This window comes from Cyclospora cayetanensis, unplaced genomic scaffold, assembly GCF_002999335.1.
Source record: "Cyclospora cayetanensis isolate NF1_C8 unplaced genomic scaffold, CcayRef3 CcayRef3_contig_220, whole genome shotgun sequence".
In the NCBI taxonomy this organism is placed as follows: domain Eukaryota; phylum Apicomplexa; class Conoidasida; order Eucoccidiorida; family Eimeriidae; genus Cyclospora; species Cyclospora cayetanensis.
In genome coordinates this window covers 40,545-56,280 of record NW_020312171.1, presented here as the reverse complement: position 1 = coordinate 56,280, position 15,736 = coordinate 40,545, and the positions used below count along the sequence as shown (strand labels likewise).

General features: G+C 54.3%; 1 protein-coding gene across 1 annotated transcript; it reads left to right on the top strand.

Moving 5' to 3' along the window:
- Positions 1-1,933: 1,933 nt before the first annotated feature.
- On the top strand, positions 1,934-15,726 carry LOC113147432 (protoheme IX farnesyltransferase, mitochondrial-like; the record flags this gene model as incomplete). Its single annotated transcript, XM_026338038.1, has 10 exons — positions 1,934-2,146; positions 3,465-3,614; positions 4,836-4,916; positions 5,402-5,422; positions 5,936-5,979; positions 6,186-6,291; positions 7,695-8,017; positions 8,431-8,674; positions 10,021-10,565; positions 15,708-15,726. Coding segments are annotated over exons 1-10 (1,746 nt in total), but the record flags the coding sequence as incomplete, so codon positions are not given.
- Between the last annotated feature and the right edge of the window lie 10 nt (positions 15,727-15,736).

Sequence of the window (15,736 nt, the reverse complement as noted above, 5' to 3'; positions counted from 1 at the left end):
CAGTAGCAGTAGCACAAGCAGCAATAGCATCTGCATCAGTGGAAGCAGCCTTTGCAACAGCAGTAGCAGTAGCACAAGCAGCAGTGACAGCAGCGATAGCATCAGCATCTGCATCAGTGGAAGCAGCATTTGCAACAGCAGTAGCAGTAGCACAAGCAGCAATAGCATCTGCATCAGTGGAAGCAGCCTTTGCAACAGCAGTAGCAGTAGCACAAGCAGCAATAGCATCTGCATCAGTGGAAGCAGCCTTTGCAACAGCAGTAGCAGTAGCACAAGCAGCAGTGACAGCAGCGATAGCATCAGCATCTGCATCAGTGGAAGCAGCGTTTGCAACAGCAGTAGCAGTAGCACAAGCAGCAATAGCATCTGCATCAGTGGAAGCAGCCTTTGCAACAGCAGTAGCAGTAGCACAAGCAGCAATAGCATCTGCATCAGTGGAAGCAGCATTCACGACAGCAGTAGCAGTACCACAAGCAGCAATAGCATCTGCATCAGTGGAAGCAGCCTTTGCAACAGCAGTAGCAGTGACAACAGTAGCGAAAAGGACAGTAGCACACGCGTGCATCCATGCATGCATGCATGCACGCACTTTGTCTGCAGTCGCGCGGATGGGTGGATACTGAGCGAAGGCAGTCGGGGAGCCGCATAGAAAGAGAGAGACAAGGCAATCTCTCCTGAGAATCCTGAGGGAGCAGACAACCAAACATGACCCTGAGAACGCAAAGAAACGCATGCAGAATCGTAGAAAAGGGGGGAGAAGCTCTGTTGCAACCCACACTTGCTGGTAAATAACACTTCGAAGAGACGAGAAAAATGCAGAGATGTATGTGTGTGTGTATATGTGTATGTATGTAGATTTGTGTCTCTTGGGAGACAGGAGAAAAATGCAAAGATGTATGTGTGTGTGTATATGTGTATGTATGTAGATTTGTGTCTCTTGGGAGACAGGAGAAAAATGCAAAGATGTATGTGTGTGTGTATATGTGTATGTATTTTTGTGTGTGTGTGTGTATGTGTCTATCCCTCTCTCTCTCTCTGTGTGTCTGTCTCTCTCTGTCTCTATAAGGCAGAATTCACGCGATGTCAAGTGCACTTATCCCAGCTGCGGGGAGGTTGCAGGGAGCTTTTGAGAAGTGGCGGCTCCACAAGAAATGTAATCAGAGAAAAACTCGACTGCTCCTCAGGAGCGTTGTCTCCTCACTGCCACAGACGTCTCTTGTTGCGATCCTTCTGATGATTCTCCTCCTTTGAGTTGGTAGTTGAGCGTTTCCTTGATGTGGATGTCAATGGAGAGGCTGGGGGCCCTCTTGGACCCTTTGCTGGGGGTAGTGGTGATGGGGGGCCCCTCTGCGTGGGGTTGTTTCTGCTGCGAAGCAAACACCCCCTGCATGCTTGCTTCTCGCGATTCTCTGCGAGAGGCTTTCTTCCCGATTTCGTTCTGCTCTGCTCTTTCGCGACCGCTGCCGTTGTTAGAGTCTGCCAGCGACGGCACTTTCGAGGCAGTGTCAGCTCCAGCAGAAAGCGTCTGCCTTTCCAGCCCAGAGGGTGGCTTCGCGAAAGGCGAACTTGAGTCTCTTTTCTGAAAAGAAGATGGTGAAAACGAAGTTGTCGCCAGAGAGTCGCATTCCGACGCTGCCCTCGCCTTCACCGATTCTTGGCAATTCTGCAGCTGTTGCTGCAGCTGTTGTTTCATTTCTTCTTGCCACTGCAAGATCTGCAGAGATCGTTGGCAGCTTGCAACATGCGCATCGGAAACATGCGCCGCTGCTGAAACTGTGGTTGCTGTTTCTGCTGCTCCTGTTGAAACTGTGGTTGCTGTTTCTGCTGCTCCTGTTGAAACTGTGGTTGCTGCTCCTGTTGCTCCTGTTGCTCCTGCTGCTGCGTTTTCTGCTGCCGTTGCTGCTGTTGACACTGAGACGCCTTCCTTCATGGCATGAGTCACTGCCAGCAGGAGGCTCCTGCTGCCAGCTATCCCCCTGCTCGCTGCTTCATCGGATGGTGTATCTACAAGACCGCGCTGAAGCGTCACAAGGAAAGTTACACAGGAGGATCCAGTGTACTGACAGCCCTTGAGACAGACACACCCGGTGCTAGGAAGCAACGAGCCTGTCTCCTGCAAACTGCTGCACCTGCTGCTGCTGCTGCTGTGCTTGCAACTTACGGATGCAAGAGCCTTGCGTCGGATCGCTGCGAGCAGCTCTGGACGCCCTTTGAATATCGGGATGGGGGGAAGCGTCATGACGCCTTGTTGCTGCCGTTGCGGCTGCTGTTTTTGTTGCTGCTGCTGCTGGGGAGTGGCGGAGCAAGCACCTCCCGCAGCAGTTGAGGCTTTCGCGCATGCTACGCCTTTGAGAGTTTCTGGAGAGGCAGACTGCAGCATCTGAAGGCGTTCCTGCAGCTGCCGCAGATCCGTTCGCACAGGACGGCCAAAGGGAGCTGCGATTTGAAGCAGCAGACTGAAGTTTCCGGGGAGGCAGTTCCTTCGTCTTGGTGCCAGAGAGGTAGAGACTCCAGAGGAGGCTCCCTCTTCTCGCGGATGTTCGGCGGGAGTTTCTGCAGACGCAGAAAAGGGCTGACAGTAGCCACTCCCCGAGCGAGTGGCTCCAGACAGACGCACCCCTCTCCCCAGTGCTGCTGTTGCAGCTACTCCTGCAGTTGGTTCTGCCGCAGCTCCTGCCAGAGTAGCGGCTGGAGGAAGCGTGGCAATAAAGAGGCTCAGCAGATCGTCGAGGAAGGCAAAGGCAGCGGTAGTCTGCAGCAGCAGCAGCAGCGGAGGCAAAACGCATGCGAAGAAGAAGTCATCCAATCAGAGCAAGCATCGCGGCTTCCTGCAGCTGCAGAAGAGAGACTAAGGGAGAGAGGCAGTAGCAGAGAGGGAGGCAGCAATAGCAGCAGCAGAGGCAGGAAGAGAGAGGGGGGCAGCAAGAGAGAGGGAGGCAGCAATAGCAGCAGCAGAGACAGTAAGAGAGGGGGAGGCAGTAATAGCAGCAGCAGAGACAGTAAGAGAGAGGGAGGCAGCAATAGCAGCAGCAGAGACAGTAAGAGAGGGGGAGGCAGTAATAGCAGCAAAATGCAGAGGCAGGAAGAGAGAGGGAGGCAGTAATAGCAGCAAAATGCGGAGACAGTACGAGAGAGGGAGTCAGTAACAGCAGCATAAGAGACATCGGCTGCAGCGTTAGCACTACGACGACCACTTTTGTCAGCACTCCTACCACGCTTGTCAGTCCAACTGCCCTCATTACAACCGGCAGAAACAGCAGCAGCAGACAATTCTGCCACTAAAAATCACCTGCAGAGAGTGGAAGCACTGTGCCTTGTGGGGTAAGGTGTCTTCGGGGTGTATATCTTCGTCTAAGGCTAGTGCAGCGACGGCGAAAAGTTCAGTGATGCAGGCGCAGCCGCAGCTGCAGCGATCCCCTTCGCTGTTTCCAGTGTACTGTCTCCTCACGAAGGCAATCGGCCAGAGGAATGCGGAGGCTGCGACAGCAGCCGAGGCAGCAGCTGTCACTGCGGCGATCAGCTTCGCGCTGGGGAGCAGCCTCCCGTCGCTTCCCCGCTCGAGGAGGCGTTTCGAGGCTGCTGCTGCGGCTTCGGCGCAGACAGCTCCTGCCGCCGTGGCTGTCGAGGAGCTCCTCGCCCGCTCTGCAGACTGCAGTGGCTGCGAAAGAAGCGCTGTGCCTCCCCCTCCTCGCGGCGAAAAATTATCCCCCCGAAAAGTGCGCGGAATTGCCAGCAGCACCAGGGGACCACATGGCCATGTAAGCTCCTTGAAGAAAAGCTCTTGCTGTCGATCAAAAAAGAACTGCAACGGCGGCGACTGCGTCGCGTGTTGCGAAGGCAGCCGCGTGCTTGCATCCACGGCGGCAGAAGCAGAGCAAGAGCAAGAGGCAGAACGAGCAGCGGAGCAAGAACGAGCAGCGGAGCAAGAACGAGAAGCGGAGCAAGAACGAGCAGCGGAGCAAGAACAAGAAGCGGAGCAAGAATGAGAAGCGGAGCAAGAACGAGAAGCGGAGCAAGAACAAGAAGCGGAGCAAGAAGCAGAGGCGCAACATGTCACGTCGTCTTGGGGAGGCTGCAGCACTTGCGAGAAAAAGCAGCCGAGGAGAGCTGCATCCGTAGGGAGGGGGGTGTATAGTCCACGCTGTGCAGCATCGACACACACAAAACACACCAGCAGCCAAACAGCGGCAGACGTCGGAAAAGAACTCTCCATTCTAGAGAGACTCTTCGAAAGACTTCACAAGTTGCCTGTCGCACGCCGCCCTTCTGCATGCCCCCAACCTTCCAGAGACAGCTTGGCAAAAGCCTCCCGCTGCTCCTCTATGTGGAAGTTACTAACAAGATTTTGTCTGCAGCGAAAGCGCTTAAAGCATCACCTGCCAAGGCACCACTGCATGAAAGACAGTCTCTTCCTTTCTGTCTCTGTCTGTGTGTCTTTGTCTGCCTCTCTCTCTCTCTCTCTGTATGTACGTGTGTCTATGTGGGGAACGAGAAACAGCATTAACAGCAACAGCAGCTACAGGTACAGCGGCAACAGCAGCGACAGCCGCAGTTGCCTCACAGCAAGTCGCTGCCATCGAGACTCTGCTGAGTAAAAGACGCGCGAGAAAAGCATGCGAGCTGTTCGTCCTTCGTCAAAGACAACGGAGGCTGATTCTTCTGCAAAGCCTCCCGCTGCCACTGCAGCGGGGAACCAACTGCTGCAGCGAGTTGGTGCTCCCTCCTCAGCATCCGCTACATTTTCGGAGATCTGCTTTATGCGAAAATTCGTCTTCTCAGTCGCAGCAGCTGCGCGTCTTGCCTCGGTGACAGAAGAAGGCTGGCGTTGTCTAGAGTCAGCATTTGTACCTGCAGCAGCAGCAGCAGCTGCTGCTGCTGTTACTGCTGCAGCGGTAGCAGCAGCAGGAGTTGTTGTAGTGACAGCAGAAGTTGCTCCAGTGGATGTGTCGCTGCTATTTGCAGGAGCCGTATGAGGCTGCAGTCGCACTGCAGGGATGGCCGTTGGGGGGTTGGAAATCTGCTGCTGCTGCTGCTGCTGCTGCTGCTGCTGCTGTTGTTGTTGTTGCTGTTGTTGCTGTAGTTGCTGCACGTGCTGCTGCCCAGTAACTCCGCTTCTTTCATCGCGCGCAGCTGTCTCCGCCGTTGCTGCGCTCTTAGTGCTGCGAGGAGCTCTTCTTGAAGGGGGGAGCCTCTTCCAGGAGGGCAGAGGCAAGGGAGTTTTGTGATGCAAAACTTCGAAGGGGGCATCGGGGGGCCCCTCGGGGGGCCCCTCTCCCTCGCAGGCGACGCATCGGCTGCTGCCGATGATCCACAGACAGCGCAGGGTAGCCATCGGACTGCTGCTGTACACACAGTGCCTCCCTTCTTAGGAGGGAAGGCAGGGAGAAGAAGAAGGAGGGAGGAGAGAAGGCAGCAAGAAGAAGAAGGAGGGAGGAGAGAAGGCAGCAAGAAGAAGGAGGAGGGAAGGGAGCAAGAAGAAGAAGGAGGGAGGCGAGAAGGCAGGGAGAAGAAGAAGGAGGGAGGAGAGAAGGCAGCAAGAAGGGAGCAAGAAGAAGAAGGCAGCAAGAAGAAGAGGGAGGGAGGAGAGAAGGCAGGAAGAAGAAGAAGGAGAGAAGGCAGCAAGAAGAAGAAGGAGGGAAGGCAGGAAGAAGAAGAAGGAGGGAGGAGAGAAGGCGGGAAGAAGAGAGCAACAAGAAGGTCTCTTCTTTGCAGGAAGCTGCTCCTTCGTCGAGGGAGAGCAACTCCCGCAAATGCCTGCCCCCAAGAAGAAGGCTCCTGAGGCTGGCGAATAAGGGGTGATGGTGTAGAGACAGCAGAAGTCAAACACGGGGAGAGGGGAAGGGAGGGAACCCCAGCCAGGGTGGCTTCCTCCGCGCGCTTGTCAAACTGCATGCAGAGGAATGAAATTTCTCTGGGTGAACTTTTCGCCTAAAAGGAGGCGAGAAAAGCGATTCCGAAAAGCAAAGCCAAGACACTCCGGCAAGGATCAGAAAAAGGGGGGGGAGGGGGGGGGCCCCTAACACGGGGCAGCAGCTCGCCAAAAAATCAGAGGACTAGGGGGCCCCCCCCTTCCCCCTTGTTTGAAGTGTGTCTGTCTGTGAGTGCACAACATGTTAGAGCCCAATTTATTCTCAAGTTGCATGCGTATAAAAAGGCTTTTAAACATTTAGAGGACTTTAACGCAGCGGGGAGCTACAGCCTTCCAAGGCGCTTCCTGCAGCCCCGTCGGTTGCTGCAGCGCATGCAGCTGCTGCAGCTGCTGCTGCTGCTGCTGCTGCATGCCGTGCAGGAGTGGCGGAGGACTGCGGAGGATTGACGAATTGTTGTTTTTCGCCTTTTGACATGACTTGGGAGCTCACCGCCTCGTAATTCTTGCCTTCGCAGCCCCCTCTGCCGGCACAGCAGAAGGGGTTGCCGCTGCAGCACTCCTCGCGCCGCGAGAAGCAGCGACATCACGGGAAAAGAGGCACTGCCTCCCGCCTTTTTTGCTCTTTTTGCTGCCTTTCTGCCTGCATGCCTTTCTGCCTGCCAGATTTCTCGCCTTCCTCGTGAGGCTTGCGCCTCTCATGGCGCAGGGTGCTCTGCCTCAAATCTCTCCTGCTCCTGCTGCTGCTCCTGCTGCTGCTGCAGCTCCCCTAGAGGGGGGCCCTCTTTCTCCTGCTGCTGCAACGCAAAGCCAGCTGCCTTCTTCACCTCATGCATGCGCGTGGCTTCTTGCGGCAGAGCGCGTGGCGCTGTGTCGCTCGACATCCCGAAGGGCAGAGTTTTGCCGCTGCATGCATGACGAGGCTGCTTTTGGAGAAGCATGTGTGGACGCCTCCGAAGAAGCCTCACCATGCACTCTCCGCATGCAGCTGCCGTCTGCAGCTGCTTCTGGCGAGTCACCCCTCCAAAGCCAGCAACGGAACAAGCCTCCCTGCATCTCTGCATGCAGATGCAGAGATACATGCAAAGAACCACGCGCGCATGCATACCGAGAGCACAGCCTGCCTCAGACGCCAACAAAGCTGCAGCCCTCTCCGCCTCTCCATCTCCAGCAAATCCAAACACTTGCCTCCCTCTGCATCGTTCGTGGCTTTAGGGGCAGCTCCATCCCCCTCTTTGCAGCAAGTTTTTGCCGCTGCTAGAAATGCAGCAACAGCCAAAGGTTCTACACACGAGCCGGTTCACCGCTGTCTCTACAACAGCGCCTCAGCTACTCCCCAGAACGCCAGTCTCTCTGAAGCAACCTCAGCAGCAGCTTCCATATCAGTGTCGGCAGCATCACCCCCCCCCTCAACTGCCGCCAATGTCGCTGCGATTCCAAGCGTCGCTCCTCAAAATTCCGCCTTTCTCAAGAAACGGCTGAGGAAGTCTGCGTTTTCGTACTGGGTGTGTGTGTGTGTGTGTGTGTGTGTGTGTGTGTGTGTGTGTGTGTGTGTGTGTGTGTGTGTGTGTGTGTGTGCTGCACCTCTGCTGCTTGCATACCAACCGCTTAAAGCCCTCTTTCTTGCATGCATGCGCCTACACACATCGATTCTCTATGGCCATACGACGGCGTTCGCTGCTGAACGACTACTCTTCTCTTACATGCGCGCACTTCTTCCACCTATTACTGGTTATTTTCCAGACTTCTAACCGCCCCCCCGCTGCGCATTGTGCTGTGTAATTGTCTGTGCTTGCCTGTGATGCTGTCTGTGCTTGCATGCCTTCAGAAACTCTCCAAAGGGCGTCTCAGTGTTTTAGTTGCGCTCTCTTCTCTTGGCGGCTTTATTGCTGCTCAGCAGGCAGCCACCGCGCCTGCCGTTCCTGCCGTTGCCTCCATAGCTGCTTTAGGAGGAGCAACATCTGCAGCAGCAACATCTGCAGCAGCAGCGTCAGAAGCCTCTCTAGCAGCTTCCTTGGTGGCAGTAGCGACAGACGTTGGAGCTTTGGCTGCTCTCTTCACAGGTGTATTCCTCTCCTCAGCATGTGCGAATTCGCTCAATCAGCTCGTCGAAAGACACCTCGATGCCAAGATGCTGAGGACTAAGCACAGGCAAGCACCTGCAACACGAACAACACCTACAAAAACCAAAGCAGCAAATACACGACATGCTGCATGCTGCCCGCTTTTCTGGCTGCGTTGCCGTCTCACATACATATATATATCTAATGTACATATATCTAATATCTATATGTATGTCTACATCGCCTTCTTTGAGCAAGGCTGGCAAGGAGGCATGGCCTTTCTGTAAGCGCGTGTGTATACTGCCTGTATCTCACTCAAATATATATAAATATATATGTATGCATTTATGTATATTTTAAAGTGCAAATTCCTTCTTCCAGGTGGCTAAAAGTCTATGTGTGTCTACATCTGTGTGTACGATTTGTATGGGTATGTGAATATCTATAAATGTGCGTTAAATTGTCGTGTCTGCACAACTGCGTGTGTATGTGTTTCTTTAGACCGCTGCCTCTAGGAGACATCCGACCCTCGTCAGCAGTTGCTTTCGCAATTACTTCGGGGATGTCGGGTGTCTCTCTGCTGCACTGTTGCTTTCCATCTTCCTTTGCGGCTGCCCTCGCACTGCTTACCATCGCTCTCTACGCTGGCGTGTACACGCAACTCAAAACTCGAAATCCTTACTGCACACATATTGGATCGGTAGTCGGTGCCCTCCCGCTGCTCATCGGATGGTCTGCTGCAAGTGTAAGTCTGCTGCTTTGGAGGATATTTGCAGCGTCTGGCTAGATGTATACATGAATATATATATATATATATTCATTTATTTGCATCAACACGCACACACACCCTTCAACTGCTGCTAGGCTCACTGTGCTTTCCATGGCACAGTCTCCATCTATTTGTCTATCAATCTGTTCATTTGTCTCTTCCTCGATTGCTAACGCAAGTTTCTGCACGCGAGAGAACAGGCTTCTCTAGACCTCTCCACTCCGCTCCTCTGCTCCTTCTGCCTCTCCTCCGTTTTTCTTTCACCCATTCTCTGCGCGTCGTTTGGCTTGTCGCCGAGTCGCTGGCAAGACACTCCACCAAGCGGTAAGCGGGGGAAAGCGCAACGGCGTTTCTGTGACAGTCTTCGTCGCTCCTGCGTGAAATACGCAGGGTCCACTGCTGTCGGGAGGATCTATTTTGCTGTTTGGACTGCAATATCTGTGGCAATTTCCGCATTTTTACGCGCTTGCCTTCCTCTTCTCCGCGGATTACGTTCGAGGAGGCTACAAAATGTTTGGATTGCCAGGCATGGGAGACCTCCCCACGCTGTTGGGCTTGTGCAATCGATACTCGGCTGCGCTTGCCGCTGCTCCCCTGGTGAGGAGAAGGCTGTTGTGAGCGACAAAACTCCAGGCAGTCTTGAAAAAAATCATTCAGGGGAAAAGAGCTCTCCTCCAGACGGTAGAAAGTGGCGCGTGTGCCTTCGGGGCATGCAGGATGCTTCATGAAACTCCTCAAGAGACGATTGCTGCATTTAGCTCGAGATCGCGTTTCTCTGAGTGCCGCTTTCCTCTCTCCGAGAGTCTGGGTATCTGTGTTTGTGTGTATCTAGGTGTGTCTTTTTGCATCCTTTTGTATCCGCGTATCTTTGCATATGGGTATAGGTGTTTGTGTGTATATTTGTATCTTCATATCGGTGTATCTTTTTGTCTGTGTTTGTGTGTACCTTTGTATCTGTGTATATATGTATATTTTTTATTTGTATATCTTTGTGTATCTTCATATCGGTGTATCTTTTTGTCTGTGTTTGTGTGTACCTTTGTATCTGTATATATATGTATATTTTTTATTTGTATATCTTTGTGTATCTTCATATCGGTGTATCTTTTTGTCTGTGTTTGTGTGTACCTTTGTATCGTTGTATCTGTGTATATATGTGTATCCTTTTGTATCTGCATATCTTTGTGTATCCTCATATCTGTGTGTCTTTGTATCTGCATATCTTTGTGTATCTTTTTGTATGTGTATATCTTTGTGCATCTTCGTATCTGTGTATCTTTGTGCATCCTTTTGTATCATTTTGTATCTGTTTGCTCCTGCAGCTCGCCGCGTGGGGAGGCATTACATCGTGGATGTACCCGGTTAGCAGCTTGCCTGCTAATGTGTATCTGCTCATGCTGCTCTCGCGCTTCAACAGAGACCCCTGCAAGGCTACAGCAGGTCCTTTCTTTAAACATTCTCTCTGGTATATCCTCTTGCTGCTTGGACTAGCTGGATATCACATGAAGCCTCACACTCAGCCGCAGAAAGTGCAGCCGAAACGCTGGGAGCTTTGCCCCTTCAAGTTGCTGTGCAGAGCCTCTCCACTTGGAGCTTTCTTGAGTGCGCCAGACTTGCTGCCGTCTCCCAGTGGATGGCAGCTCCAGCAACAACAACACTTGCAACAGCAGCAGCAACACTTGCAGCAGCAGCAGCAGCTCCTGCTCTGGGAAAGCTGTCCTCTTCGCACCCAAGCGGCAGCAGGCGCTGCTCTCGTTCGTCAGCATGACGCTTTCAAAGGAGCCAGACAGCTTCTCTCCCTCTTCTGCCCGCACAGTGTGTTGCTTTTTCAAGAGGGACGCTGCCCTTTCGCGTCAAGAATACACAAGTCTAGCAGTAGCCCCCCTTTCGAGGCGGTGGGAGAGGGAATGCAGCAAACGCCTCCTCTCCGCGACTCTTAGAAGGACTGCAGTTAAAAGAACTGCTGCGTTTCGGGAGGCTTCTACTCGCCTCGAACGCAACCTGCCGATGTGCTGCAGCTTATATATATATATATGTATATATATATGTATATGTATCAAAACAACAGCAGCACAAGAGCAGCAAAAACAGGAGGCCCCTCACCTCGCGGAGCACCTCCACCTGCCTGCAAATTTTTTTACGAATGCATGTGAAGCGTGTGAAGGAAACCTTTTTTTTCGGCATAATTTTTGCCCATGTCGCTGCCAGTTTTCCTGTCAAGTTTATAGAGGCTGGCGGAGAGGGGGGAGGAGCAGGGTAAGGCAGGGAAGGCTGGGAGGGAGGCGCGTACACTACCAGTCCGTTACACTCAGCTGTCTGCGAGGGAGGGCACCATACAGGGTGCAGAACAGAGTAGTAGCAAGCAATAGCAATAAAAATAGTCGTAAAAATAGCAACAGCAATGGAAATAGCAATAGCAAGCAAACAACAGGCAGGAGAATGGGCTCCTGTGCAGTATGAGTATATATATATATATATATATATATATATATATATATGTAGATGTATATATAGATACCTACACCTATGTCTTTATGTGCGTTACGCAATTTAAAGGGCCCCAGTCGAAGGCAGCAGCAGAAGACGCAAAACGCAGCAGCGAAAGCCCCCTCCCTCTCCCAGTTTTCTCTTGTTCGATGCATGATTTTCTGGCGTATGGTTGCCGTCACAGGTGTTGGGTAAGGCTCGCGAGGTTTTTGTATGTATGTACACTGCAGTGCAGAGCGCGCAACCTCCATTCTCGGGAAGAAACAGCCGCACAGGCTGGAAAAATCCGACCACTGCGCGAAACAAGAGCGAAACGCGCAGTTGCTGCTGCAGTTGCTTACTGGCATTGTTTCCAATGCTGCAGCAGCAACCCCTGCAGCTGACGCCGTCCCTGCTGCTGTCGAGAGGGAGACAGCTCGTGGGAAGTCGTGTGAAGAAAGGCTTCCCGCGGATGCTGCGCTGCGGAGGCTGCATGCTGAGGGTGATTTCTCCTGTACAGCAAGTTGACTTGCTGCAAGTGGCGCCTCTGCAGCGGCTCCTGCTGCAGCAGCGACACCACTTGCTGCGGCTGAGGGCGCATAACAACGCCGTAAAGACGCTGCTGCTGCTGCATGCGACGCTGCAGCCGCTGCTGCCGCGCTGGCCATAACATCCTCAAAGCGCCTGCAGCAATACGCTGCCAGCTGCCTCTGCGGTTGTTTGCCTGTTCGTCGCTCAACGCAGCAGAACGCCTATGCACAAGATTCCACTGCGCCTCCCATGCCCCCTCCTGCCGCGCACACTGCTGCTGCTGCTGCTGCTGCTGCTGCTGCTGCTGCTGCTGCCGTCGGCAACGGAGGCGGCCTTCACGCTGCTCCATTCGCATCGGCACGGAGTTCACGTTGCTCTGATGCCTCGGTGCATGCGCATGCGTCTCTTCTGCGCTCTGCTTTGCATGCGCCTGTCGCTGCCGGCGGGGAAGCTCCACTGCGGCAGCACGCTGCGAGCACCCCTCTTTCTGCTGCAAATGCTGCCGGAACGCCTCAGCTGCTGCTGCTGCAGCGGCCGCTGCAAAGTCGCCTTCGTCTAAAGGATGAGACCAGGGGTGTCCGTACAGCTGAAGCTGCAGAGGGGCGACGGACGGCGTGTGCTGCTGCTGCTGCTGCTGCTGCTGCAAACTGCGCTGTGCATGCAGCCGCCGTGCAGCTGGAGTTCCTCCGATCGCAGCAGCAGCAGCAGCAGCCATAGGCGTTGCTGTCATTTTCGTGGCTGTTGTTGTTGTTGCTGTCGCTGTTGCTGCAACTGGGGCTGCTGTTGCTGTTGCTGGCCGTCTACGGCAACAGCTGCTGTTTCTGCTGTCACTGCTGCTGCTGTGATTGTTGTTGCTGCTGTTATTATTGGTGTTGCTGCTGTGATTATTGGTGTTGCTGCTGTTATTATTGGTGTTGCTGCTGCTTTTGGAATGCGGACGATGGAAGTGCCTAGAAACACGTTGCAGAAGGCATGCCAACGTCCACTGCGTGAGAAGCTGAACGGGGAGGAAGATGGGGAGTCTTGCAGCGTACTTGTGGCGATGGAGCAGCAGCAGCTGCTGCTGTTGCTGCTGGGGGTTGCTGCTGCTGCAGCGGACAGGGTGGGCTCTTAGTGCCAGGAGAATCGAGAGTGGCAGCAAGACTGCCGCAACGCTTAGATCAATCGCCTCCGGAGCCAGCATGTGGATAAGGCAGACAGGTGTGCCAAAGCCAGCAAAGTACATCCAGTGCCTCTCAAACGCCGATAAAGACTCCTCAAGCGTCTCCTGCTGGTGCGCAGGCTGACGACTATGTGGCAGCAGGTTGTGTGTCAACGCGTGCGCGCAAGCAGGGGGGGAAAGGGATGGCTTCGCTTTCTGCTGCTGCTGCTGCTGCTGCTGCTGCTGCTGCTGCAGATGTGGCGGCGTTCGCTGAGGCAGCGACCGCATGCGCGTCATTAACGCCGTCGCCCATGGCATTTTTTCTCCTCCCCCCTCTTCTCCGCTGCCGCTGCTGCTGCTGCACCAGGCTGTTCTCCAGCGCTGCTGCAAGCAGTCCGGTTGCGACAGCTGCTGCAGCAAGTCGGCGTCTGTGACGCAGCTTTCGTGAGGCTTGCGTCTCCATCCGAAGCAAGAGAACGAAAACATCCAGCAGAAGTTGAGAAGGGAAAGCGGCCTTCCCACGAAGGGTATCAGAGGCAGCAGCAAGGAGCTTTGACACCACCACACGTACTGCAGCATGAGTCGCAGCAGCGCTGCTTCAGGAGAGTTTATGCGCAAACTTTCGCTTGCTGCTGCTTGTGGCGACGTCATCGACAGTGGCGAAGTCGCTACACTGCGCCACACAGCACCCTGAGGGTAACAGTACGGACACAACAACTGCTGCTGCTGCTGCTGCTGCTGCTGCTGCAGTGTATCGACAGCTCTCTTCCTCCTGCCTGCTGCGACGGGCGCCTTGCCGGAGGCTTCCACCACTGCCCCCTCTACTGCTGCTGCTGCTGCTGCTGCCTCCTCCTGCTGCAGCATGGCGGTCGCATGCTCGGCGACATCCAAGTACCACAAAAAGGAAGACACACTGCTGCATGCGTAGAGGGGGAAGAGGACCCCGTAGCGCAACAGCAGCCACCCCACTGTCTCTACCGCGGGAGTTGCAGCTGCAGCCCACACTTCTCCCGCCAACGCTCCCGACGCCGCTGTTGCAGCTGCTGCCTTCAAGGAAAGCGCCACAGTGTCTGCCGAGGGAAATGCAGCAGCAGCGGCAGCAAAGCCCCCAAGCAGGCCGAGCAGACGCAGCAGCAGAGACACCAAGAGGCACACAACTGGAATCAGCAGCTGTGAAAAAAGAATCGCAAGCCCAATGTACAAGAGACCGTTCAGCAGGAAACACTTGATCGCACGCCGTCTAATCACACGACAGCCACGCAAGAAAAATGTGCATCGGTGGACTGAGAGGGCGTCCCATACTCCAAGTGCATACACTTCAACGCACAGACGCAGCAAACTAAAGCCCTCGCTGCAGCCACCGATAGCTTGCCGTAAACGCAGACAAGCGTCTCTCCGCAAGGAAGTGGATTGCTTCCTCTGCTGCCCTGCAGCGGAGGAAACAAACGGTGTCACAGACTTCCGCTCCACTGCGCCTTCCTCGGCTGCCTGCACTGAGGCACACGACGCTGTAGCCGGCAGCAGGGGAGCCCTAGCTCCAGACATGGCTCGCTATCGAGTTGCGCTGCTGCTGCTGATGATGATGATGAAGATGAAGATGATGATGCTGATGATGATGATGATGATGATGATGATGATGAAGATGATGATGAAGATGATGATGATGATGATCAGGCTGATGAGCGTAAGAAACACCGACGAGGCAGCGATTTCTTAGTGGCTCGGGCGTAGGGGTGTTTCAGCCCCCCCTTAGCAGTTTCATGCAGGATATAACATATTTGGGCACCCGAAGGCCTCCCAGTGTGTGCCTACTATATCTATGCCTTAGGATCACCTGTCTTCTGCGGCTCCTGCGCACGCCGTCGCCACTGCAATGCCTCTTACGACGGCTACTGCGACACTTTCTCCGTCTCTGGCCGTGTTTCCAAGCCGTTCAAATGAATTCGCAGCCTAGAAAGCCCTAGGGAGGTTCGGCGGTGCCAGTAAAGGGCAGCAGACCACTGGTTTGCAGTGGACAGACACCTCAAACCTGCACCCCGCTGCTGCTGCATGGAAGATCAAGCCACACCTGCTACATATTGGCCGTTCATTGGACTTCGCTTCGCATTATCAGTGAGAAGGCGCCCGCTTTCCTCTACAGATGCAGCGAGTCCTAGCTCGTGAGCCACGCCTGTTAGGTGTAGAGCGGCAGCTACACCTGCCGTGGATGTTGCTTCTTCTGTTTCTGGCGTTGAAATGAACGCTAATGCCTCGATCGTGTCAACAGCAGCGCGAAAGACCTTGACAATTCCGCAAACGCAATGCCAAAACCTCTGTTGGCGACTGCTGCCCGAGGTGCTTCTCCTGCCTCCGAGAGTACCTCTGTCTTGACACCCAAGCCGTTCTGCTTTCCCCGAGGACTCCACACCATGAGAAAATTAAACCAGAGACAAGCTCAACAATAAATTCCGAACGGGTTCAGGCTTACTTTCCAGTGCTGCAGTACCGCTGCGCCTGCGCGTTTTTGCTGCCGCTGCAGCAACACCACGTCAGCAGCAGCAGCAGCGGCAGCCATGGCAGCAGCAGCAGCACTTGAGGAGCCTTGCCGCGGCTTAGGCGCAGCAGACTAGTCGCGATAAGCCTTCTTGCTCAAATCGCAATATTAGTTTCTGTTTATACGCATGTTTCTTGAAAGAGCAGGGGAAAAAACGATATCACAGGCGGATTTGGCACGCGCGCTTGCCGCAAGCAGAGGCCCCTGCGTAGCCCAGCAGCAGCGGCGGCAGTAGAGGCAGCTGCAACGCATCCATCCTTCTACTTCCCGCCTCTCCTGGCAGGCTACTCTTGGGTGGATAGTTTTCTCGCGAAGTGCAGCCTCTTCTCCGGATGCAGCAGCAGCAGCTCCAGCAGCAGCAGCAGTT